This window comes from Ranitomeya imitator, chromosome 1 (assembly GCF_032444005.1).
Source record: "Ranitomeya imitator isolate aRanImi1 chromosome 1, aRanImi1.pri, whole genome shotgun sequence".
NCBI classification, from domain to species: domain Eukaryota; kingdom Metazoa; phylum Chordata; class Amphibia; order Anura; family Dendrobatidae; genus Ranitomeya; species Ranitomeya imitator.
The window spans coordinates 247,494,312-247,520,539 of NC_091282.1; the positions used below are offsets into that span (position 1 = coordinate 247,494,312).

Here is a 26,228-nt window from a genome sequence, read left to right on the forward strand (position 1 = left end):
GGTGGAGAAAACGTACTACGAAGACTCAAATTCAATTTCTTAAGGGAAAGTGTAGAGCTATCAGTCATATTACCAATATTACTATCGATAGTACTAGTAGAAGATGAGAGTAATGGTGTAATACCAGAGAAGTGTACCTTAAGGCGTATGGATCTAAAGAAACGATTCAATTCCTGATCTAAAATAAAGTCATTAAATGGAGGAGTAGGACAAAATGATAGACCCTTTTGTAAGACCTGGAGTTCCGTGGAAGATAATAAATGTGAGGAAATATTATATACCAGTTGGTCACTAGGCACCTGAGAACGGGTCTGCATCCTAGTAGATGAAGGTTCTGTCCCGGAGGGATTCTGTCTATTACCTCTAGACCTAGAGTTCCGTCCCCGTCCCTGATAGGAACGGAAGGACGAGCGAGAGCCGTCACTTTCTGAGCCTGATGAGTAAGAGGAATTCCAACGTCTCGAAGGTCTTCGTTCAGTGGTCTCCATGTTCCTGTTAGTCCACCTGTACACCTCACCACGTTGATAGTCATCTGTGTCACGAATGAATTTGAGTCTTTTGCGTTCCTGAAGTTGCGATTGAAATTCCGCCATAGTCTTGTCGGTTTGGGTTTTAATTTTATTAAACTCCTCTTGAGAGAGAGTGTTGCGAAGCTGCGATTCTATACTGGAAATCTCACTCTCAATAAGAGGAATCTCTTTATGTAGATAATCCACCGTCAAAAGAATAAGGTCCATGGAACATTTATTAAGGATGGCTTCAAACTTCTCGCAAAAATCTGTTTTCTCTGAAAAGAGTGGGTCTGAGAGAAACACGAAGACCCCTTGGTATACGCTGAGCCTAATGATACTCAGCAAGTGTAACATAATGTAATTGTAATGCAGTCTTTCTTCTATAGATTCTGTCCAGATCACGAGTCTTAAGTTGATCAGCCGGAGTATTTAAAAATTGGCACGATATATTAACTTGAGCAATAATAGATTCTGCTTCTGATTGATTATATGATAACATGTTCAACGACATATTGACTATGAGAAAGCCCCCAAAAATATAATAGTATAATTGATCAGGGGGATCTCAGTCTATATATAAATTGGTCCTCAGAAAAAAATATACAAATAGTAAATAGATTAATCTGAGACCATAGAGAAAAATGTAAATCAAACTTGATTTATTTATTCAAGATAACCAGTCATCCAAGATGCCGATGCCAACGTTTCGGCCATAGGCCTTTATCAAGGCACTTATCTAAAAAATAATATTACATGAATCAGTAAATAAACATATCTCTATAAAACTGGTTACAAACAAAACAGAAGAGAATATATAATACAACAATCTCATATATAGAACATCCAGTAGAAACGTGTCCTGAAAGGAAGGGGAAGAATAAAAGGGGGGAAAAAGAAAAAAGTGAAGGGGAAGAAAGGGAAGGGGGGGAAGGGGGAATGGAACAACAAGGGAGAAAGAGAGAGGGGGAAAAAAAGGAAAAGCACAAAATCACAGTGCAATAACATCTTGCAGTAGACACAAAAAGAACACCCAGTTCCAGGTCCAAAGAACTGGTTATCTTGAATAAATAAATCAAGTTTGATTTACATTTTTCTCTATGGTCTCAGATTAATCTATTTACTATTTGTATATTTTTTTTTTTCTGAGGACCAATTTATATGTAGACTGAGATCCCCCTGATCAATTATACAGAAATAGCAGAATGTCATCCGCATACAACGCCACCCTTTCTTCAATCATCCCATATTTAAACCCAGTCACCTCATCAGACCGTCGAAGCTTAGCAGCCAGTGGTTCCACAGCCAGAGCAAACAAAAGAGGAGAGAGCGGACACCCTTGTCTCGTCCCTCTAGCCAGTTGTATGGTCCGTGATAACTCCCCATTTACCCTAACCCTAGCCATCGCCATTGAGTACATCAGTCGAATCCAGGATATGAACTGTGGTCCAAACCCCATACTCCGGAGCACCTGCCAGAGATATCCCCACTCCACACTATCGAACGCCTTATGAGCGTCTAAAGATGCAATAACTCTCTGGCCACAGTTGTCGGATCTGAGTTGCAAATTCATATACAGCCTTCGTAAGTTGATCACAGTGGACCGATCAGGCATAAAGCCGGACTGGTCTGAGTGCACCAGGCCGGAAATAACACTTGTCAACCTCATCGCCAACACCTTAGCCAGAAGTTTAACGTCTGTAGTAAGCAAGGAGATTGGCCGATATGAATCCGGCTGTGTCGGGTCCTTCCCCTCCTTAGGAATCACCACTATTATGGCCTCCCGCATAGATGCCGGTAGACGACCGCCACTCCTAGCCTCCTCCAGAAGTACCCTTAATTTAGGGATCAGCACTTCCCCAAAGTTTTTATAAATTTCAGCAGGAAATCCATCTACGCCAGGTGCCTTCCCATTAGCCATAGACTGCAGTGCCCGACCCAACTCCTCCTCCGTGATGGGAGCTTCCAAATCTTCTCTATCTATGTCACTCAGCCTTGGGAGCTCCAATTCCTCAAGGAACGCCACCGTGTCCTCCACCGACCCATCTACCTGAGAGGAATATAGGTCCGCATAAAAATCCGCAAAAATGTCCAAAATCTCTGAAGTCTCAGACAGCCACACCGCTCCCCGATACCAAAGAATGAACAAAGGAAGTGTTTCTCTGGGCAGAAGCCACCATCGATAGCAAATGACCCACAGATTCGCCCTCCTGGTAAAAAGCCAGATTCATGAATTCCCTCTTCCTTTCAGCCTTACCGAGCAATACCTCCTCCAACTGACTCTGAGCTGCATTTAGCCTCCTCCCAGCTTCCGGAGTACCCGCTATTACCATCTCATCCTCGGCTATCCTCAGCCCTTCAACCGCCAACCTCTGTCTCTCTCGATTTCCTCTTACACCTGCTAATATCCCTGAACAGCAATCCCCTCAAGTACGCTTTCATGGCTTCCCACACAGTAAGAACATCTACACTTCCCTCGTTGATCTCAAAAAATTCCACCAACTCCTTCTTTATCTTTTCCAAGTCCATACTGTGTAGCCAATTAGGGTGAATCTTCCACTCCTTCCTGCTCCCGATCCGTGTCCCCACCGGCCGAAATTCCACCTCAACTGGACTATGGTCTGAAAGAGCCCTAGGCAAATATCTCACCTCCCCTACCATCGTGTCCAGTAAACAGTTACCCAGCGCCAAGTCAATCCTAGACAAAGTACCATGAGCTGGCGAGTAGCATGAGTACGTCCTTTCCCCAATATGTCTAACTCTCCATAAATCAATCATACCTACTTCCCGGACATAGGTCCCAAACGTAGTGATATGTCCCCCTGTTCTATTCTGGGGATTTTTGTTTTTGTCCCAAAAGTCATCACAGATATTATTAAGATCGCCAATAATTAGAGATGGTAACGGTCCCCAACGCTCTACCCTCTCCAGCACCTCTCTTATCTTCTTACTTGAGTATGGGGGCCGAATATACATTGCCGCTATACACATCAGCACTCCATTTATTTTACATTTCACCACCACATACTGACCATCCACATCCTCTTTTACCATTACCTCCTCATACTGCACCCCCGCAGGTATTAACACACACACCCCTAGAGTACGTCGAGAAAGTAGAATGATACGCCCTCTGTATCCAGCGCCTATTCAATACGTTCACCCTCTCCCGCACTAAATGTGTCTCCAGCAGACCTATCATTGAGACCTTCTGTTCTCGGACATACTGCAGACTTGCCGCCCGCCGTGTTTTATCCGTCAGACCTCTCACATTCCAACTCAATATTTTAATACAATCTCCCATCACGTGGCTCATCATTTCTTAAAGTATCCAATTTCCCATGTATGAGCTGCCCCAAGCCTCCCACCCCCCCTGCCCCCTCTTAACTTGCCCCCCTAACCCCCCCAATATAACGCATTCTTCCTCTCATCAAGAGTGGGGCTCCACTGCCCACTGCGAACACTCTCCCTTACTTAACCCTCTCCATTCGTGTCCCGCTGCCGTAGCAAACACCATTTCCCCCCCAACTTTCACTTTATTGTATCTTAACATTTCAACTTATATTAACATATAGAAAAAGTACCAAACCAGTTCACAGTACCCAGCATAACCCTCCTCCCCCGTACTTAGTATTTGGTACTGTCCCCTCCGGCCATTCCTTCAATATGGCCCAGCAAAACCCCCAACAGTTGCTCAACTCTTTAACCATTGCTAACGAGCGCAGAACTCTCCTCTATCGACAGAGAAAACAAATCCCAACTGGATCTCGCCGAAATGTCAGTCGCCCATTCCCTTAAGTTTTTTCTCATGAGTATCAAGCCACTAGGTAGCGTCCTCCGGTGTCAAGAAAAAGTGGGTCTTATTAACCCCTTCCCGACCTTTGACGCCACGTAGGCGTCATGAAAGTCGGTGCCAATCCGACCCATGACGCCTATGCGGCGTCATGGAAAGATCGCGTCCCTGCAGACCGGGTGAAAGGGTTAACTCCCATTTCACCCGATCTGCAGGGACAGGGGGAGTGGTAGTTTTGCCCAGGGGGGGTGGCTTCACCCCCTCGTGGCTACGATCGCTCTGATTGGCTGTTGAAAGTGAAACTGCCAATCAGAGCGATTTGTAATATTTCACCCATTATAACGGGTGAAATATTACAATCCAGCCATGGCCGATGCTGAAATATCATCGGCCATGGCTGGAAATACTAGTGTGCCCCCACCCCACCCCTCCGATCGCCCCCCCCACCCCCCCGATCTGGCCGGTACACTGCTCCGGCTCCCCTCCATCCAGTGCTCCGCTCCCCCCCGTGCTCGTGTCCGCTCCCCCCGTGCTCCAATCACCCCCCCCGTGCTCCAATCACCCCCCCTGCACTCCGATCCACCCTCCCCGTGCTCCGTTCCACCCCCCCGTGCTCCATTCCAGCCCCCCCGTGCTCCGTTCCACGCCCCCCGCGCTCCGTTCCACCCCTCCCGCGCTCCGATTCCCCCCCCCCCCGTGCTCCGATCCCCCCCCCCCCCCCGTGGTTCCCCCCCACCCTATCATACTTACCGATCCAGCCGTGGTCCCGTCCGTCTTCTCCCGGGCGCCGCCATCTTCCAAAATGGCGGGCGCATGCGCAGTGCGCCCGCCGAATCTGCCGGACGGCAGATTCGTTCCAAAGTGCATTTTGATCACTGAGATAGATTATATCTCAGTGATCAAAATAAAAAAAATAATAAATGACCCCCCCCCCTTTGTCACCCCCATAGGTAGGGACAATAAAAAAAATAAAGAAATTTTTTTTTTTCCACTAATGTTAGAATAGGGGTAGGGTTAGGGGTAGGGCTAGGGGTAGGGTTAGGGCTAGGGCTAGGGTTAGGGTTAGGGTTAGGAATGTGCACACGTATTCTGGTCCTCTGCGGATTTTTCCGCTGCGGATTTGATAAATCCGCAGTGCTAAACCGCTGCGGATTTATGGCGGATTTACCGCGTTTTTTCTGCGCATTTCACTGCGGTTTTACAATTGCGATTTTCTATTGGAGCAGTTGTAAAACCGCTGCGGAATCCGCACAAAGAAGTGACATGCTGCGGAATGTAAACCGCTGCGTTTCCGTGCAGTTTTTCCGCAGCATGTGTACAGCGATTTTTGTTTCCCATAGGTTTACATTGAACTGTACACTCATGGGAAACTGCTGCGGATCCGCAGCGTTTTCCGCAGCGTGTGCACATACCTTTAGAATTAGGCTATGTGCACACGGTGCTGATTTGGCTGCGGATTCGCAGCAGTGTTCCATCAGGTTTACAGTACCATGTAAACATATGAAAAACCAAATCCGCTGTGCCCATGGTGCGGAAAATACCGCGCGGGAACGCTGCGTTGTATTTTCCGCAGCATGTCAATTCTTTGTGCGGATTCCGCAGCGTTTTACACCTGTTCCTCAATAGGAATCCGCAGGTGAAATCCGCACAAAAAACACTGGAAATCCGCGGAAAATCCGCAGGTAAAACACAGTGCCTTTTACCCGCAGATTTTTCAAAAATGGTGCGGAAATATCTCACACGAATCCGCAACGTGGGCACATAGCCCCGGGTTAGGGTTGGAATTAGGGTTGTGGTTAGGGTTAGGGGTGTGTTGGGGTTAGTGTTGTGGTTAGGGGTGTGTTGGGGTTAGGGTTGTGATTAGGATTATGGCTACAGTTGGGATTAGGGTTAGGGGTGTGTTGGGGTTAGTGTTGGAGTTAGAATTGAGGGGTTACCACTGTTTAGGCATATCAGGGGTCTCCAAACGCAACATGGCGCCACCATTGATTCCAGCCAATCTCGTATTCAAAAAGTCAAATGGTGCTCCCTCACTTCCGAGCCCTGACGTGTGCCCAAACAGTGGTTTACCCCCACATATGGGGTACCAGCATACTCAGGACAAACTGCGCAACAATTACTGGGGTCCAATTTCTCCTGTTACCCTTGTGAATCTAAAAAAATGCTTGCTAAAACATAATTTTTGAGGAAAGAAAAATGATTTTTTATTTTCACGGCTCTGCGTTGTAAACGTCTGTGAAGCACTTGGGGGTTCAAAGTGCTCACCACATATCTAGATAAGTTCCTTGGGGGGTCTAGTTTCTAAAATGGGGTCACTTGTGGGGGGTTTCTACTGTTAAGCCACATCAGGGGCTCTGCAAACGCAACGTGACGCCCACAGAGCATTCCATCAAAGTCTGCATTTCAAAACGTCACTACTTCACTTCCGAGCCCCGGCATGTGCCCAAACAGTGATTTACCCCTACATATGGGGTATCAGCGTACTCAGGAGAAACTGGACAACAACTTTTGGGGTCAAATTTCTCCTGTTACCCTTGGGAAAATAAAAAATTGCAGGCTAAAAGATCATTTTTGAGAAAATAATTTTTTTTTTATTTTCATGGCTCTGCGTTATAAACTTCTGTGAAGCACTTGGGGGTTCAAAGTCCTCACCACACATCTAGATTAGTTCCTTTGGGGGTCTAGTTTCTAAAATGGTGTCATTTCTGGGGGATCTCCAATGTTTAGGCACACAGGGGCTCTCCAAACGTGACATGGTGTCCGCTAATGATTGGAGCTAATTTTCCATTTAAAAAGCCAAATGGCGTGCCATCCCTTCCGAGCCCTGCCGTGCGCCCAAACAGTGGTTTACCCCCACATATGGGGTATCGGCGTACTCAGGACAAACTGGACAACAATATTTGGGGTCCAATTTCTCCTATTATCCTTGGCAAAATAGGAAATTCCAGGCTAAAAAATCATTTTTGAGGAAAGAAAAATTATTTTTTATTTTCATGGCTCTGCGTTATAAACTTCTGTGAAGCACCTGGGGGTTTAAAGTGCTCAATATGCATCTAGATAAGTTCCTTGGGGGGTCTAGTTTCCAAAATGGGGTCACTTGTGCGGGAGCTCCAATGTTTAGGCACACAGGGGCTCTCCAAACGCGACATGGTGTCCGCTAACAATTGGAGCTAATTTTCCATTCAAAAAGTCAAATGGCGCGCCTTCTCTTCCGAGCCCTGCCGAGTGCCCAAACAGTGGTTTACCCCCACATATGAGGTATCGGCGTACTCGGGAGAAATTGCCCAACAAATTTTATGATCCATTTTATCCTACTGCCCATGTGAAAATGAAAAAATTGAGGCGAAAAGAATTTTTTTGTGAAAAAAAATTACTTTTTCATTTTTACAGATCAATTTGTGAAGCACCTGAGGGTTTAAAGTGCTCACTAGGCATCTAAATTAGTTCCTTGGGGGGTCTAGTTTCCAAAATGGGGTCACTTGTGGGGGAGCGCCAATGTTTAGGCACACAGGAGCTATCCAAATGCGACATGGTGTCCGCTAACGATGGAAATAATTTTTCATTCAAAAAGTCAAATGGCGCTCCTTCCCTTCCGAGCCTTACCATGTGCCCAAACAGTGGTTTACCTCCACATGTGAGGTATTGGTGTACTCAGGAGAAATTGCCCAACACATTTTAGGATCCATTTTATCCTGTTGCCCATGTGAAAATGAAAAAATTGAGGCTAAAAGAATTTTTTTGTGAAAAAAAAGTACTTTTTCATTTTTACGGATCAATTTGTGAAGCACCTGGGGGGGTTCAAAGTGCTCACTATGCATCTAGATAAGTTCCTTGGGGCGTCTAGTTTCCAAAATGGGGTCACTTGTGGGGGAGCTCCAATTTTTAGGCACACGGGGGCTCTCCAAACGTGACATGGTGTCCGCTAAAGAGTGGAGCCAATTTTTGATTCAAAAAGTCAAATGGCGCTCCTTCCCTTCCAAGCCCTGCCGTGCGCCAAAACAGTGGTTTACCCCCACATATGAGGTATCAGCGTACTCAGGACAAATTGGACAACAACTTTCGTGGTTCAGTTTCTCCTTTTACCATTGGGAAAATAAAAAAATTGTTGCTAAAAGATAATTTTTGTGACTAAAAAGTTAAATGTTCATTTTTTCCTTCCATGTTGCTTCTGCTGCTGTGAAGCACCTGAAGGGTTAATAAACTTCTTGAATGTGGTTTTGAGTACCTTGAGGGGTGCAGTTTTTAGAATGGTGTCACTTTTGGGTATTTTCAGCCATATAGACCCCTCAAACTGACTTCAAATGTGAGGTGGTCCGTAATAAAAATGGTTTTGTAAATTTCGTTGTAAAAATCACAAATCGCTGGTCGAATTTTAACCCTTATAACTTCCTAACAAAAAAAAATTTTGTTTCCAAAATTGTGCTGATGTAAAGTAAACATGTGGGAAATGTTATTTATTAACTATTTTGTGTCACATATCTCTCTGGTTTAACAGAATAAAAATTCAAAATGTGAAAATTGCGAAATTTTCAAAATTTTCGCCAAATTTCCGTGTTTATCACAAATAAATGCAGAATTTATTGACCTAAATTTACCACTAACATGAAGCCCAATATGTCACGAAAAAACAATCTCAGAACCGCTAGGATCCGTTGAAGCGTTCCTGAGTTATTACCTCATAAAGGGACACTGGTCAGAATTGCAAAAAACGGCAAGGTCTTTAAGGTCAAAATAGGCTGGGTGTTGAAGGGGTTAAAAGCCACCAGTCTCAGCTTGGCGGGAAACATCACTGAGTACTGCACTCCCAGCTCCCTCAGTCGTCGCTTGACTCCAGTAAACTTCATCCGCTGTTTCTGAACCGCAGCGGAATAATCCGGATAAATGGCTATTTATTTATTTATTTTTTTCTTTTTGACCTCCAGCCGTCAGATCCTCCATCTCTCTAGCCTTTCTGAGGATAATGTCTCTGTCCCTGTAGTTCAGTATTTTAGCAAGCATGGTACGGGGATTTGCTCCTGGGGCAGGGGGCTGCAGCGGGACCCTATGAGCACGTTCAACAGCAAAAACTTTTGTCAACACTGTGCTCCCAATCTTCTCCAACAGCCAATTTTCAACAAATTCTGTGGGATTTCTCCCCTCAGTCTTTTCAGGCAGCCCCACTATACGTATATTATTTCTTCTGGATCTATTTTCCAGATCCTCATTTTTGGCAGCGAGCTCAGCTATTGCTTGGGTGAACTTCTTTTCAGCTTTTTGTAATTTCACTATGTGATCTTCTGCCGTGCTCACCCTCTCCTCCACCACTCCTATACGTTTGTCCATTTTCTGCAGGGCCGCATTAATCTGTGCCGTGTCCCCTTTAACTTCCTGCATCTGCTGGGCCAAGGAGTTCAGGGATTGCTGACATGAAGAGATCAGTGTGATAACATCTCTAAGAGTCGGCTCCTCTCCCTGTGATATGGCTTCAGGTCCCCCACTAGCCCCAGCCATGCTGCCTCTCTCCTTCCCCCTCTGTACCTCATGCTGCTCAGCCTTGCTTGCTTCCTCCTCCTCCTGGTCAGCTCCAGCTCCAGATCCTGGTTCTGCCTCCTCAGCAGCCTCCACTCTGGCATACTGCTGCAGCTTTGCGGCCACCTCCATGCGCCGCTGACATGCGGCGTTCTCCTTCTCGGCGTCCTCCCTAGCATCGGCACCATCTTGGCCGGCTCCTGCATCGCTGGTGCCAGCGTCTTTCTGCCGCCTCCTGGTCATCGCTGCCGACTCCGGACCCGCCGCTCCGCACCGCTGCACTCTCCGGACCTTCAGCCAGCCGGATTTAGGTGAGTTTACCCGAGAATCGGGGTTAAAGCAGGATTTTTGTCCTTCTGGCAGCAGGAGCACTCTTCCCTGCTTCCACTCACATGGCCAGCTAGGACACGCCCCCGCAACGATATCCTTAACGATATCGTTATGTGTGAAGGTACCTTTACACAAACAAGTCTGTTTCCTTGACCAACCAGAAATCGACACTTAAATCCAAAACCCAACATACAGATGAAGTCAATTTTTCTTGGTTTGCTTAAGATACAGTAGTTGTCTGGGCAATTAAGATATAATCTGGTTTCTTCACAGATGTATGTATGCTAATGCCAGCAAATATTTAAAGATAAGCTGACCCAATTACAACATATGTCCAGTAAGAAACCTATATAAACTCTGACCATATTATGTAATAAAGGAGTTATGTTCTGATATGTCACTGTGACTCTCTCTTTGTACATGTACTTGGATTTTACAATTTAATTTGTAGCAGACACAACATCCCACAATACGTGGCGACGACAGCCCTTACACATGTTTTTTTTTTTGTTTGTTTGTTTTGTTTTTGTTCTGCAGAGTCCCGATAGACAATGGTGAGATCTATGGTGGGGAAAAATGTGTTGACCTGGCTTATGATTTTTTTTTTTTTCTGTGTTAGATTGATGACTACAGCATGGTTCGGTTCTTACCGTTTGATCGATCAGATGAAGAATCTATTAATATCGTACTCCAGCATATAGATTTCTCTATACAGTATGGGGAAGACTTGGAGTTTAAAGAGCCAAAGGTATGTTCAGCACTGATGGAAAACAAAGCAAAAGATCCTTTTATGTTTAATATTTATTAAAACGGCCTATATTAACAATAGTGTGGATCATGCAAAAAAAAGAAAGAAAACGTTAGTTATCTCACACACAAGCCTCCATATTATCACTCACACCTAGGGCCCGTCCAACTCTATGACAACCTAGGTATGCGATATTCCAATGTGACTAAAAGGAGATCAGGTAATTTAGCTGCTGTATAAAAGCTATCTGTCCTTAAGCTCCATATTTTATGAGCCATGCTGTATACAAGGGCTTCTTTACCAGTACATTAGTATGTGCCCATGTTCATTTTTTTGAAAGTAGTGTACCAAAGGATGATAAACTATTCCATGATTTATTTTTTATGAAGCATAATTTTAATAAGATGTATCTTGGTTATCTGTGACCATAAACAATATATTCAATGGGCTGTCTGCAATACACGCACCTCACGACCAGCGTTTCTTTTCCTGCCTAGAGCATGATTTGGCATGCTTTCATAATTATGTTGTCTGTTGTAATGACTGGCCTACTATGTAACATATGGATATGCTTGGTCTGTCCATGTAGTAGCGGTTTTCCAGCGGAATGCCCCTTTCTGGCACATAGTCGGGATCCTTAGTGGGAGACCCCGAACTATGACGACAGTATGTCCTAATAAAGCACTTACACTGTGTGCACAATTATTAGGAAATTCGTATTTCTCTATCGCCTCATTGGGGGACACAGGATCCATAGGTGTATGCTGCTGCCACTAGGAGGCTGACACTATGCAAATAAAAAAGTTAGCTCCTCCTCTGCAGTGTACACCCTACCGACAGGAAGAAGGATATTCAGTTTAGCTTAGTGTCAGTAGGAGGTGGACACGGGTCTTTCATTAGACCCTTATCTACCTCAATGTGCATGGTTTTCTTTCAAGTTTTCCGGAGGGATACAGGGTGAACAGTCACATCTGTAATCCCACATTATGGACTATGAGTACGGCGAGTACTGCCACCCCGTATCCTCATAGATCCGACAGCAGGACCATGATCCTAGCACACAAGCGTGTGTTCCTCCGGTCTGAAACGGTGAGATCCCTCTTTATTATTATTATTATTATTATTATTTATTTACATAGCACCATTAATTCCATGGTGCTGTACATGAGAAAGGGGTTACATACAGAGTTATAGATATCGTTTACAGTGACAGACTGGTACAGAGGAGAGAGGACCCTGTCCTTGCGGACTTACATTCTATGGGAATACCTCTTCCAGATCCTCTCCCGAAAGAGACTGGCATCCTCTGTCATGTTTGCAGAGGAAGTTTCAGACTTGGTTTCACTACAGGTACATAACCTTATTGTTGCGATCAACCAGACCTTAACCATCATGGATACCTCTACGGAACCCGCAGAATATGCGGTTTCGTTTAGAGGGTCAAAACCACCTTCCAAGGTCTTTGCCCCACACACTGAATTTGTGGTGGTACTTGCCAGGGGAAAGGCGAACCATACCAGATGCTTTCAGACAGGGAAGCATCTCTGCATCCTATATTCCTTCTCCCCTGAGCTCTTCGCTAACTGGACTGATTCCTCGGCAAGAAGCGGGCAATTCTGGACTTGTCAGTTCCCAGACTGTCTACCAACTTGGCCCCTCCACTTTCCAATGCAGCATCCCTCATGGGTTCCAAGGATACAATTATAGAATCACTGGATAAATCAGCCTTTGAAGCGGCTGCTTCTACTTTGTGCCTCGGCCATTGCCTCTACCTGGATCTCAAGGACCATAGCTAGATGGACCAAACAGCCTTGTAAGAGCACCCCGGCTGGAGCTCCTCCTGGGGAGCTAGCCGACCTCACCAACCAGATTTCCTATGCAGGGAAATATTTGGTATCTGCCTCCCTAGATGCGCGGCTTGTGCAGCTCACGCGTCCAGCAATATGGTGGCCATCCGGTGGAATATTCGGCTCTACACACAGCAGGTGGACTTGTCTTCAAGAAATCCCTTACCAGCCTCCCCTTCCAGGGGGTCTGTCTCTTTGGCTACATGCTGGAACAAATTATTAAGGACGCCACGGGAGGCACGAGTTCCCCCCATGCCCCGCCGGCCTCCCCTGAAATGGCAGTTCAGCTCCTTTTTGTCCTTTCGCTGTTTCTTTATCGCCTCTCATTGGGGGACACAGGAACCATGGGTGTATGCTGCTGCCACTAGGAGGCTGACACTATGCAAATAAAAAAATTAGCTCCTCCTCTGCAGTGTACACCCCACCGACTGGCATTAAACTCTTCAGTTTAGCTTAGTGTCAGTAGGAGGTGGACACGGGTCTTTCATTAGACCCTTATCTACCTCAATGTGCGTCGTTTCTTTTCAGGTTTTCCGGAGGGATACAGGGTGAGCAGTCACGCCTGTAGTCCCACAATACGGACTATGAGTACGGCGTGTACTGCCACCCCGTATCCTCATAGATCCCTCTCCAGGACCAAGATCCTAGCACAGAAGCGTGCTCAGAAGTCCGGTCCTGGCTCCGTCCCCCACCCACTCGCCTACCAGAGCCTGTCGGTCGGAGGAGACGAGGACGTCCATCACAGCTCCGTGGACGTCTCATTCCCCTCAGGTTAGTAACGGCGTGGGATGTTTAGGTGAGTATTTCCCCCTGGCGGGCTCTCCATTCCCCCGGGATCCTTTCTCCAGATGTCCCCCGGTCCTCCCTCATGGCGTTTGTTTTGGGGGGATCCCAGGGACAGCCACGGGGGCTGTGGCTCATTTTCCTCCGGGGCTCTCCTTCATTGGCGGCCGCACAGCCACGGTGTCTCCCTTGTGGAGTCTCGGCCTGGCGGGCTGCCGCGCCGCTCCCCCTTGCGGTCTCGCTTCTCGGCGGCCGCGGTGTGTCCTGTGTCTGCACGGCGTCCTTGGCAGGGTGCCGTGCCGCTTGCTTTCTGCGGCGCTCCGACGCCGCCACTCTCCAGCGGCGCTCCGGCGCCGCTATTCTCAGGCGGCGCTCCGGCGCCGCGATCCTCTGGCGACGCTCCGGCGCCGCGATTCTCCGGCGCCGGCCTCTAGTTTGGGTCCCGGCTTCTGCCGGGGCCTGCCTCTGGCGCCGCGGCCCCGCCGGTTCCGTTCGGGCAGCCTTGGCGGACTGCCGCTCTTCTCGGACTCTGCGGCGCGCTGCTCCGGCGCCGCGGTTCCCTTCTCCGGCGGCGCCGGTCTCTAATTTAGGTCCCGGCTTACGCCGGGGCCTACTTCCGGTTTCTCGGCTCCTCACTTCCGGTTCTGCGGGCGGGCTTCTTTCCCGCCCGACATACTGCGCCCTGCCCACCGGCGCCTCTGCGTCTGGCTCCACCCCCTTCCTCGTGGGTCCCTCGGCCGGTGTGCACCGCTTCTCACAGCAGCAGCACTCGCATCTTCTGTGGCTCAGCATCGCAGAATCAGCACCTCAGGGAAGTTCTCCGCCGAGGACAAGTGGGACATCTTCCAGGACCGGGTCCGTGAGTAGCTGCACTGCAGACTGACACCCCCCTCTGCCCACTGTCCCCTAACCCACTGGCATCTTCAGGGTCCCTAAAAATGTCTACCTCTAAAGGGGGCCGCTCTCGTCCCCCTACCTCTTCATCTTCTGCCTTAGTCACGTACTTTGCATGTTCGTCCTGTAACAGCAAACTTCCCTCAGGTCAGTCCTCCCCGCTGTGTCAGTCCTGCAGCAACCCGATTGTTCCCACCGCCCAGGATCCCCCGGCTGTTCCGCCCGAGAGTGATCCCCCCATCCCAGGCTGGGCCGCTTCTCTGTCAGAATCGGTGGCCAATTTAACACGGGTGTCTCAAACCCTGGTGTCCGCGCTGGATCGGTTACCCCTGCAGACCCCTGCAGTGGCCAGCGGGTCGCAGGAACCGCCGCCTGAGCCCTCCTTGATTAGCCACAAAAGGTCCAGACAGCAACGTCGGTCTGAGTCCTCTTCGCGTTCCATCTCGCCGCACGGCCCTCCCCCGCGGTTGGTGTCGCACCGTTCCTCCTCCCCTGAGTCAGGCGAGGCTTTATCTGATGCGCCCTCAGAGGAGATGTCGGAGTTGGATCCTAGCCAAATCGCCACCATGAGTGAGTCGGTCCAGAACCTCATTCGGGCTATAAACCAAACCTGCGGCATTAAGGATCCCTCTACGGAACCCGCAGATCAGGCGGTTTCGTTTAGACGGGCCAAACCACCTTCAAGATTTTTTGCCCCTCATCCTGAATTCGAGGAAATCCTGACCAGAGAGAGAGAGAATCCGACCAGACGTTTTCAGAGGGGAAAACGCCTGGGGGTGTTATATCCTTTTTCACCAGATCTTACCGCCAATTGGACGGTCTCTCCCTCGGTGGATCCACCTGTGTCCAGGCTGTCCACCAACACGGTGCTCCCACTGTCCGGCGGAGCGTCTCTGAAGGACTCTAACGACAGAGTTATAGAATCCTTCGCAAAATCTGCCTTCGAAGCGGCTTCAGCAGCGCTATGCCCGGCCTTTGCTTCCACTTGGGCCTCAAAATCCATCTCAAAATGGGCCAAGGATCTGCGGCGAGGTATCCTGGACGGGGCTCCTTCCGCGCAATTAGCGGAACTTGCCAACCAGATTTCCCACGCTGGTGAATACCTGGTTTCCGCCTCCCTGGATGTCGCGTCTTGTGCGGCTCAGGCTTCCAGCAATGCCGTTGCCATCCGCCGGACCGTTTGGCTCAAGGCCTGGCAGGCGGACTTGTCCTCCAAAAAGTCCCTCACTAGTCTGCCCTTCCAGGGCTCTCGTCTCTTTGGTTCCCAGCTGGACCAGATCATTAAGGACGCCACTGGGGGCACAAGTTCCCTTCTCCCCCAGGCTAAACCTCGTCGCCCTCCTCCTAGACGGCAGTTTCGCTCGTTCCGGCCTTTTCGTCGCTTCGCTGCGTCAAACTCCTTTTCCCAGCAGCAACAGAGGCCACAGGCACGTCAAGAGAAGAAGGCGGTGTCCTTCAGGCCCACTCCGTCCTGGCGTCCTCGCTATTCCCAGGGTAGATCGTCCAGGCCCAGGACTGGAAGATCCACTTCCGCATGACTCTCGGCAAGACTCCAGCCCAACTCCCAGGTTGGGGGGCCGTCTTCTCCGTTTCAGGGACGTCTGGATTTCCGCAGTAGAGGATGCATGGGTCAGGGAAGTTGTGTCTTCGGGATACAAAATAGAGTTCGCCTCCCGACCCAGAGATCGTTTCTTCCAATCTCGTCCTCCAAAAGATCCCGCTTTGGTTCCGGGCTTCTTCGCAGCCATCGCTTCTCTGCTCAAATCCGGGGTAATCGTTCCCGTCCCAGAAAAGGAACGGTACACGGGTTTCTACTCGAACCTCTTTGTGGTACCGAAAAAAAAGACGGCAAGGTTCGTCCCATTCTGGACCTCAAATTGTTGAACAGGAGGGTTCGCCTGAGACACTTCAGGATGGAATCCCTTCGTTCAGTAATTGCTTCCATGGAGGCTCAGGAATTTCTATGCTCTATAGATATCCAGGACGCCTACCTACATGTTCCAATATTTCCCGGACATCACCGTTTCCTGCGCTTCGCAGTGCAACAAGATCATTTTCAGTTCGTCGCCCTGCCGTTCGGTCTCGCAACCGCGCCAAGGGTGTTCACGAAAATCATGGCGGCGCTGATGGCCATTTTGAGAGTCAGAGGCTTGGTTCTGTTTCCATACCTCGACGACATCCTCATCAAGGCTCCGTCCTTTGCTCAGGCCCACGAAAGCTTGTCCATTGTTCTCGACACCTTATCCCGTTTCGGATGGCTGGTCAACCGGAAGAAGTCCTGCCTTATTCCTTCTCAGCGCATCATCTTTCTGGGCATGCTCTTCGACACTCGTCAGTCCAGAGTCTTCCTTCCCAAGGACAAGAGATCCACCCTTTGTCGGGACATTCTCTTGCTCCAGGGTCCTCGGCCTCCCTCCCTCCGATCGGCCATGAAGGTTCTGGGGAGGATGGTAGCTACCTTGGAAGCGATTCCCTTCGCCCAATTCCATTCTCGACCCCTTCAGCAAGCCATTCTGTCTCAGTGGGACAGGTCGGTCTTCTCCCTGGATCGGCCGATCAGACTCTCCTTTCGGGTCAAGCGGTCTCTCAACTGGTGGCTGACGTCTCCTCTCATCTCCCAGGGCAGGTCCTTCCTTCCGGTTCACTGGCAGGTGGTGACAACGGATGCCAGCCTGATCGGCTGGGGTGCGGTTTTTCGCCACCTGACGGTTCAGGGCCGTTGGTCGCTACAGGAGTCCGCGCTGCCGATCAACGTCCTCGAAATTCGGGCCATCTTTCTGTCCCTCCGCCATTGGGAAAGGATTCTCAGGGGCCTTCCAGTCCGGATCCAGACGGACAATGCCACGGCTGTGGCATATGTCAACCATCAGGGGGGGACTCGGAGCTCCTTGGCCCTTGCCGAGGTGTCCAAGATCCTCCTTTGGGCAGAGGCAACGGTTCCGGTGATATCCGCGGTGCATATCCCCGGCGTAGAAAACTGGGCCGCCGACTTCCTCAGCCGCGAGGGTCTCGCGGCGGGGGAATGGTCCCTGCATCCGGAGGTCTTCCATCAGATTTGTCTTCGATGGGGAACTCCGGATGTGGATCTCACGGCGTCTCGGATCAACAGGAAGGTTCCACAATTCGTCTCCAGGTCACGCGATCCTCTCGCAGTGGGCGTCGATGCTCTGGCCATTCCTTGGTCACAGTTCGAGATGCCCTATCTGTTCCCACCCCTTCCATTACTTCCCAAACTGTTGAAGAAGATCAAAGCGGAAGGGGTGCCGGTCATCCTGATCGCCCCGGATTGGCCCAGGAGAGCTTGGTTCGCGGAGCTCGTCAACCTTCTCGCGGACGCTCCCTGGCGCCTTCCAGACAGGCCCGATCTGCTGTCCCAGGGTCCTATCTGCCACCCGAATTCTCGGTCGCTCAGTTTAACGGCGTGGCTGTTGAGACCGCGGTTCTAAGAGCGTCCGGCCTTTCGGACCGGGTCATTCACACCATGATTCAGGCTCGGAAGCCTTCGTCTTCCAGGATCTACTACCGCACCTGGAAGGCCTACTTCCGTTGGTGCGAGTCCAACCGCGTGCCGCCTATGGTTTTTTCCCTGCCTTCTCTTTTGGCCTTCCTTCAGGCAGGACTGGATTCGGGCCTGGCTCTTAGTTCCCTGAAGGGTCAGGTCTCTGCGCTTTCCATCCTCTTTCAGAAGACCTTGGCCTCTCGGCCACAGGTTAAGACCTTCTTTCAGGGGGTAGCCCACGCCGTCCCGCCGTACAGGGCCCCTGTGGAGGCATGGGACCTAAACCTGGTACTGGACGTTCTGAAGGTTTCTCCCTTTGAACCTCTTAGGGAGATTCCTCTATCAGTTTTATCTTGGAAGGTGGCCTTTCTTGTGGCCATCACGTCCATTCGCCGCGTTTCCGAGCTGGCGGCACTGTCTTGCCGCCCTCCGTTTTTGGTCATTCACCAGGACAAGGTGGTCTTCCGACCTCCACCTTCTTTTCTTCCTAAGGTGGTTTCCACCTTCCACCTCAACGAGGACATCGTTCTACCTTCCTTTTGTCCAGCTCCGACTCATCCTCTGGAGCGATCGTTGAACAAGCTGGACCTAGTCAGGGCAGTGAGGATTTATCTGGATAGAACATCCTCTTTCCGGAAGACGGATTCATTTTTCGTCATTCCTGATGGCACGCGCAGAGGCCAGCCGGCTTCTAAAGCGACTATTGCTCGCTGGATCAGAACGGCAATTTTGGAGGCTTACCGGGTCAAGAACAGAGTGCCCCCTCCTGGGATTAAGGCTCACTCTACCCGGGCAGTCGGCGCCTCCTGGGCGGTGCACCACAGGGCTTCCGCCCTACAGCTTTGCAAAGCGGCAACTTGGTCTTCCATCCACACGTTCGCCAAATTTTACAAGGTCCATACCTACGCATCGGCGGACGCCAGCCTAGGCAGAAGGATCCTGCAGGCGGCAGTGGTGAGTCCTCTGACCTGATGGAAGTCTGTTTTCCCGCCCTTGGGACTGCTTTGGGACGTCCCATGGTTCCTGTGTCCCCCAATGAGAGGCGATAAAGAAAACAGGATTTTTGGTTGCTTACCGTAAAATCTGTTTCTTGGAGCCTCCATTGGGGGACACAGCACCCTCCCAATGTTTTTGTTATATGTTCTCTGACTGTTCTCACGTTTACAGTTCTCAAGTTTGTGGTTATGGTTTTTCAACCTTGTTCTTTCTCCTACTGCTTTCTCACTAACTGAAGAGTTTAATGCCAGTCGGTGGGGTGTACACTGCAGAGGAGGAGCTAATTTTTTTATTTGCATAGTGTCAGCCTCCTAGTGGCAGCAGCATACACCCATGGTTCCTGTGTCCCCCAATGGAGGCTCCAAGAAACAGATTTTACGGTAAGCAACCAAAAATCCTGTTTTCGCGGCGTCGGAAGATTCCTATAGCTAACACAGACCGCGGTCTCGTCTGGCTAGAGAAAAGGCTTCCTTCAAGCCTACCCCTTCCCTGCGTTCCCGCAACTCCCATGGTTGGTCCACCAGGCCTAGACCTGGCAAATCTTCCTCGGCATAACTCGTGCTAAGAGCTCAGTGTTTCTTCCAGTTTGGGCGAGCGTCTCCTGTTTTTTTTTTTTTCAGGGATGTTTGGCTGGCCTCGGTGGAGGACGCTTAGATCAGGGAGGTGGTATCCTCTGGATACAAGATAGGGTTCACTTCGCGGCCCCGGAATTGCTTCTTCGAATCCCGCCCTCTAAAAAATCCTCCTCTGATCCCAGGTTTCTTTGCGTCCATTACCTTCCTTCTTTGTTCGGAGGTTATCGTTTCCGTCCCACAGTAGGAACACTTCACAGGTTTCTATTCAAACCGAAGAAGATTTGCGCAGTTCGACCCATCCTGGCTCTAAAGTTAGTGAATAGAAGGTTCCGCCTGCGGCATTTCAGGATGAAGTTCCTCTGTTCAGTTCTGGCTTCCATGGATCCACAGGAATTCCTGTGCTCCATGGATATCCAAGATTCCTAGCTCCATTTTCTGATTTTCCCAGCACACCTGAGTTTCCTACGTTTCGCGGCGCAGAAGAGTCATTTCCAGTTTGTCGCCCTGCCGCTCGGTCTTGCGACCACTCCCAGTGTCTTCATAAAGATCATGGCTACATTTATGGCCATTTTGAGGATCAGGGGCCTAGTGCTCATTCCTTACCTCAGTCATCCTCATCAAGGCTCTGCCCCTTTCTCAGGCCCAGGAGAGTCTTGACTATTGCCCTCGACCCCCTGTGCCATTTCTGGTGGCTGGCCAACAGAACAAAGTCTTGTTTTGTTCCGAGTCAGCGTCTCGTCCTCTTAGGCATGCTGTTCGACACCCCTCAGTCGGGGGTTTTTCTTCTCAAAGAGAAGCGGGCAATTCTCCATACGGAGTTCGCTCTCTGCAAGGCCGTCAGCTGCCTTCCTTCCGTTCAGCAATGATGTGACGCATGGTGACAGCATCGGAAGCATTCCCTTTTGCGCAGTTCCACTTGAGACCACTTCAGTAGGCCATCCTTTCTCAGTGGGACACGTCTGTGCTGTCTCTGGATCCTCCGATCCGGCTTTCCGTCCGATTCTAATAGCCTCTCAACTGGTGGCTGTCATCCCCTCTCATTCCCCAGGTCCGGTCCTCCCATGGCAGGTGGTGACGACGGTCACCAGCCTTCCCGGCTGGGGCGCGGTTTGTCGCCATCTGTCAGTGAAGGGGGCCTTGGTCGGAGCAAGAGTCCTCTCTGCCGATCGACACCCTTGAGATAGGGGCCATACTTCTGTCCCTGTGTCACTGGGAAAGGCTTCTCAGAGGTCTGCCAGTCAGAATCCAGACGTCCAATGCCTCAGCTGTGGCATATGTCAATCACCAGGGAGGGAATCGGAGTCTCTTGGCAATGGCGGAGGTACTATCCGCAGTGCATATCTGCGGCGTGGACAACTATGCCGCAGTGTTTTTCTCTGCCGCGAGGGCCTTGCAGCAGGAGAATGGTCCCTGGTTCAGGGGGTCTTCCTTCAAATTTGCCTTTGATGGGGAACTTGTTGTGGATACCGATGTTTTGACCATTCCTGGGTCGCAATTTGTACTTCCCTATCTGTTCCTCCCTGCCCTTTCGTCCCAGGCTGTTGAAGATCAATGCGGAGGGGGTGCCGGTCATTCTGACCGCACCAGATTAGCCCAGAAGGTTCTGGTTCGCTGAGATCGTCAATCTCCTTGCGGACTCCCACTGGAGGCCCCCAGACAGGCCAGATCTTCGGTACCAAGGACCAATCTGCCACAGAGTTCTTGGTGACCCAATTTAACAGCTTTGCCGTTGAAACCTTCCATTTTGGCCGTTTTCTCAAGGCGGGACTTGATGCTGGCCTTGCCCTTAGTTCTCTAAAGGGTCAGATAGCAACCCTTTTCATTCATTTTCTGAAGTCCCTTTCAGAAGTCCTTAGCTACTGGCTATCACGGTACAAAGATTTATATCAATCCTGTTCTCAGATCAGAACTTTTCTTCAAGGAGTGGCGCATACGGCTCTCCCGTACCAGACTCCTGTGGATCCCTGGGACCTCAATCTTGTTCTGGAGGCTCCCCCCTTGAACCTACCCATGAGGCCTCACTGTCTGTTCTGTCCTGCAATGTGGCGTTTCTGGTGGCCATCTCCTCCATTAGGCGCACCTCGGAGTTGGTGGCGCTCTCCTGTCGCCCCATTTCTTGGTTCTTCACCAGAATAGGGTAGTTTTACGGCCTTCGTCGCCTTTTCTTCCCAGGGTGGTGTCCTCCTTTTACTTGAGTAAGATCATCCTTCCCACCTTTTGTCCTGCTCAGACCTATTCTCTGGGGCGTTCGCTGAACAGGCTAGACCTGGTCAGGACGGTGAGTATCTATTTGTCTAGGACCGCCTTCTTTAGGAAGACAGACTGTCTTTTTGCCATTCCAGACGGTACGCCAAGAGGTCTTCCGGCCTCGAACGTTACGATTGTTCTCTGGGTCAGACCTGCCATTCTGGAGGCTTACCGGGTCAAGAACAGAGTGATTCATCCTGGGATTAAGACTCACACTGCCTCCGGGCAGTGGGCGCCTCCTGGGCGGTACACCATGGGGCTTCCGCCCTACAACTTTGCTAGGCGGCAACCTGGTGTTCCGTTCACTCATTTGTCAAATGTTCTAAGCTCCATACCTACGCTTCGGCAGTTGCCAGCCTAGGCGGAAGGATCTTGCAGGCGGCAGTGGTGAGTCCTCCGACCTAAATGGAGTTTTTCTGCTGTTCCCACCCCAGGGACTGCTTTGGGATGTCCCATGGTTCCTGTGTCCCCCCCAATGAGGCGATGGAGAAAACAGGATCTTTGGTTGCTTACCGTAAAAATCTGTCTCTCAGCCTTCATAAGGGGACACGGCACCCTCCCAAGTTGAACAGCTATTTTGTTGTGTTATATTGTTAGGAAACAGACTATCTTTACATGTTGCTTCTCCTACTGCTTTCTCACTAACTGAATATCCTACTTCCTGTCGGTAGGGTGTATACTGCAGAGGAGGAGCTAACTTTTTTTATTTGCATAGTGTCAGCCTCCTCCTAGTGGCAGCAGCATAAAACCATGATTCCTGTGTCCCCCAATGAAGGCTCCAAAAAACAGGATTTTTGGTTGCTTACCGTAAAATCTGTTTCTCGATCATTGTATTATTAATCAATTACAGTGCTGTCTAAAAGGTTAATAAACCTGAATATTTAAAATAAGAGTGAGTAGATTTCTTAATGAGCAGAATGTTTGGACAACTGTTAGGCAGGCCTCACACTCAGCGTATAAAAATACGGTCCGTAATTTACGGCCGTAATACGCTGAAAAGTCCCCAAAATAGTGGTCCGTATCTCCTCCGTAGGCAGGGTGTGTCAGCGTATTTCGCGCATGGCATCCTCCGTATGTAATCCGTATGGCATCCGTTCTGCGAGATTTTCTCGCAGGCTTGCAAAACCAACATACGGAAATACAAGGGATCCATGTGCTCAAAAAATAATAAAAACATATATACTGTGAGATATATATATATATTATTAATATTTCATCCAGCGCGAGATGGCTTAAAAGCCGGTAATTCAATTGCCGGCTTTTGCCATCTCCTTCAAAAACCCGACATGATTTGAGACATGGTTTACATACAGTAAACCATGTCATATCCCCCTTTTTTTTTTTTTGCATATTCCACACTACTAATGTTAGTAGTGTGTATGTGCAAAATTTGGCCGTTCTAGCTATTAAATTAAAGGGTTAAATGGCGGAAAAAATTGGCGTGGGCTCCCGCGCAATTTTCTCTGCCAGAGTAGTAAAGCCAGTGACTGAGGGCAGATATTAATAGCCTGGAGAGGGTCCATGGTTATTGGGGCCCCCCCCCCTGGCTAAAAACATCTGCCCCCCAGTCACCCCAGAAAAGGCACATCTGGAAGATGCGCCTATTCTGGCACTTGGCCACTCTCTTCCCATTCCTGTGTAGCGGTGGGATATGGGGTAATGAAGGGTTAATGCCACCTTGCTATTGTAAGGTGACATTAAGCCAGATTAATAATGGAGAGGCGTCAATTATGACACCTATCCATTATTAATCCAATTGTATGAAAGAGTTAAAAAAAACACACATTATTAAGTATTTTAATGAAATAAACACACCGTTTGTTGTAATATTTTATTGTACGCTCAATCCACTGGCTGAAGACCCTCGCTCTGTGACAAAGAAAAAATAATAAACCAACAATATACATACCTTCCGAGGATCTGTAACGTCCCACGTTGTAAATCCATCTGAAGGGGTTAATTTTTTTTTACATCCAGGAGCTCTGCTATAATGCAGCTATGCTCCTGACTGTAAAAGCACAGCGAATGAATGGAAACTAGGTCAATGACTTGTAGTTACCTTCATTCGCGGTGAGGCGCCCTCTTAAGGTACCGTCACACTTAGCGACGCTGCAGCGATACCGACAACGATCCGGATCGCTGCAGCGTCGCTGTTTGGTCGCTGGAGAGCTGTCACACAGACCGCTCTCCAGCGACCAACGATGCCGGTAACCAGGGTAAACATCGGGTAACTAAGCGCAGGGCCGCGCTTAGTAACCCGATGTTTACCCTGGTTACCATCCTAAAAGTAAAAAAAACAAACACTACATACTTACCTACCGCTGTCTGTCCTCCAGCGCTGTGCTCTGCACTCCTCCTGTACTGTCTGTGTGAGCACAGCGGCAGGAAAGCAGAGCGGTGACGTCACCGCTCTGCTTTCCGGCTGACCGACGCTCACAGCCAGTACAGGAGGAGTGCAGAGCACAGCGCTGGAGGACAGACGGCTGTAGGTAAGTATGTAGTGTTTGGTTTTTTTACTTTTAGGAAGGTAACCAGGGTAAACATCGGGTTACTAAGCGCGGCCCTGCGCTTAGTTACCCGATGTTTACCCTGGTTACCAGTGAAGACATCGCTGAATCGGTGTCACACACGCCGATTCAGCGATGTCTGCGGGGAGTCCAGCGACCAAATAAAGTTCTGGACTTTCTTCCCCGACCAGCGACAGCACAGCAGGGGCCTGATCGCTGCTGCCTGTCACACTGGACGATATCGCTAGCGAGGACGCTGCAACGTCACGGATCGCTAGCGATATCGTCTAGTGTGACGGTACCTTAAGGATTGCCTTGCGCAGGCGTGTACTACGGAGGACAGAGAATGAACTTCAATCCAATATTGCGGCCAGCATGCAGCCAGCGGGTAAGGAAAGGGTGAATCAAACACCCGAAAACTCCGTCCATATGACCCAAAACCAGTCCCGCCAAATTCAGGTGACAGGTTCCCTTCAAATGATCTCATCAGAGACCTTTCATTGTCAAAAGATAATGCTGAAGTTCTTGCATCTAGGTTGAAACCGAAGAATTGATGATGGTGATGATTACCAAAACATAACACTTTAACACAATTTTTCATAGTTGATGGGCCAATGGTGTACTGTAACAATATGAATGGTTTCTTTGAAGAACTGAATCAAGAGAATTTTGTTGCAATTGGCGATTCTTTATTTACTCATCCCAGAGAAGTCTGAAAGCAGTGTTACTTCACAATGGAAAAATGAAACCATCAATCCCTATTGCTCACTCATGTCATCTAAAGGAAAGTTATGAAAATGTCATTTGTTTTGGATGCTATACAATATACATCATCAATGGAATATCTGTCGAGATTTGAAAGTGATTGGTCTACTAATGGGAATGCAAGGAGCTTTCACAAAATATTGTTGCTTCTTGTGTTTATGGGACAGTAGAAATACAGTAGAGCATTATGTTCGTCGTGATTGGGGACAGAGAAACGTCTATTCTCCAGGTAAAGACAATGTTCAACATAATCTTTTAGTTGCTCCAACAAAAATCTTTCTTCCTCCACTACCTATAAAGTTGGGATTGATTAAAAACTTTGTGAAAGCCATGGCAAAGACAAATTCACAAGGGTTCCAGTACATTTCACAGAAATTCTCCAGCATTTCACCAGCAAAATGGAAGGGGTATTTGTTGGTCCTCAGATCAGAGAGCTTATAATAATGTTGAAGGTGTTGAGCAACTGTTTAATGCATACCAGTGTTTTGGATGTCGCATGTCTCTGAAATTGCACTTTTTGCATTCACATTTAGATTTATTCCCTCAAAATCTTGGGGATGAAAGTGATGAACAAGACTAGCCATTTCACCAGGACATTAAAGTAATAAAACATTACTACCAGGGTTTTTGGAATGACTCAATGATGGCAGATTACTGTTGGATGTTATATAGGGACAACCCTGAAAAATCGTGTCAACGACAGTCTGTCAAGCACTTTTAATTTTTGCTCATATTTTGGTTTCTATTTTACATGTGAAATTATTTTGGTTCAATAAAAACTGTTTTGTAAGGTGAAGCATTTTTTTTCTGATATGTAGATTACTGTTTTCTAAATGTCAGTATATTTCCAATATATAATAATAATAATGCTGCTCCATAGAAACTATACGTGCTACAGAAAAACTATACATTTTTTAAATCGGGACAATAAGATGATTCAGAAATGTAGAAAAGTCACCTGCCATGATTGCAAAAAATATTTTTTTTGTAGACCTGTTATTTGATCTCTTGCTGAATTTGTATGTTTGCCCACTGACAGACATGGACAGTCTATAATTTTAAGGGTAGGTTAATTTTTACATTGAGAGAATATCAAAAATAAAATCCAGAAAATTGCATTGTATAAATTTATATACATTTTATTTGCATTTTGCAGTGAGAAATAAGGGTTTGATCCCTCAGACAAACAAGACTTAATACTTGGTGGAAAAACCCTTGTTGGCAAGC

At 48.7% G+C, this 26,228-nt stretch overlaps 1 protein-coding gene across 2 annotated transcripts in view; it reads left to right on the forward strand.

Annotated features, from left to right (window-relative positions):
* Positions 1-26,228, forward strand: part of GPN3 (GPN-loop GTPase 3) — a 76,934-nt gene that overhangs the window by 43,445 nt on the left and 7,261 nt on the right. The window contains exons 7-8 of one of the 2 annotated variants that reach the window (XM_069755191.1): positions 10,760-10,888; positions 24,840-25,797. In XM_069755191.1, the coding sequence (XP_069611292.1) occupies positions 10,760-10,888; positions 24,840-24,872 (162 nt within the window). In that variant the 3' untranslated portion in view covers positions 24,873-25,797. Of the gene's footprint in view, positions 1-10,759; positions 10,889-24,839; positions 25,798-26,228 lie in introns of those variants that run through there. The other variant, XM_069755188.1, reaches the window with a different exon arrangement.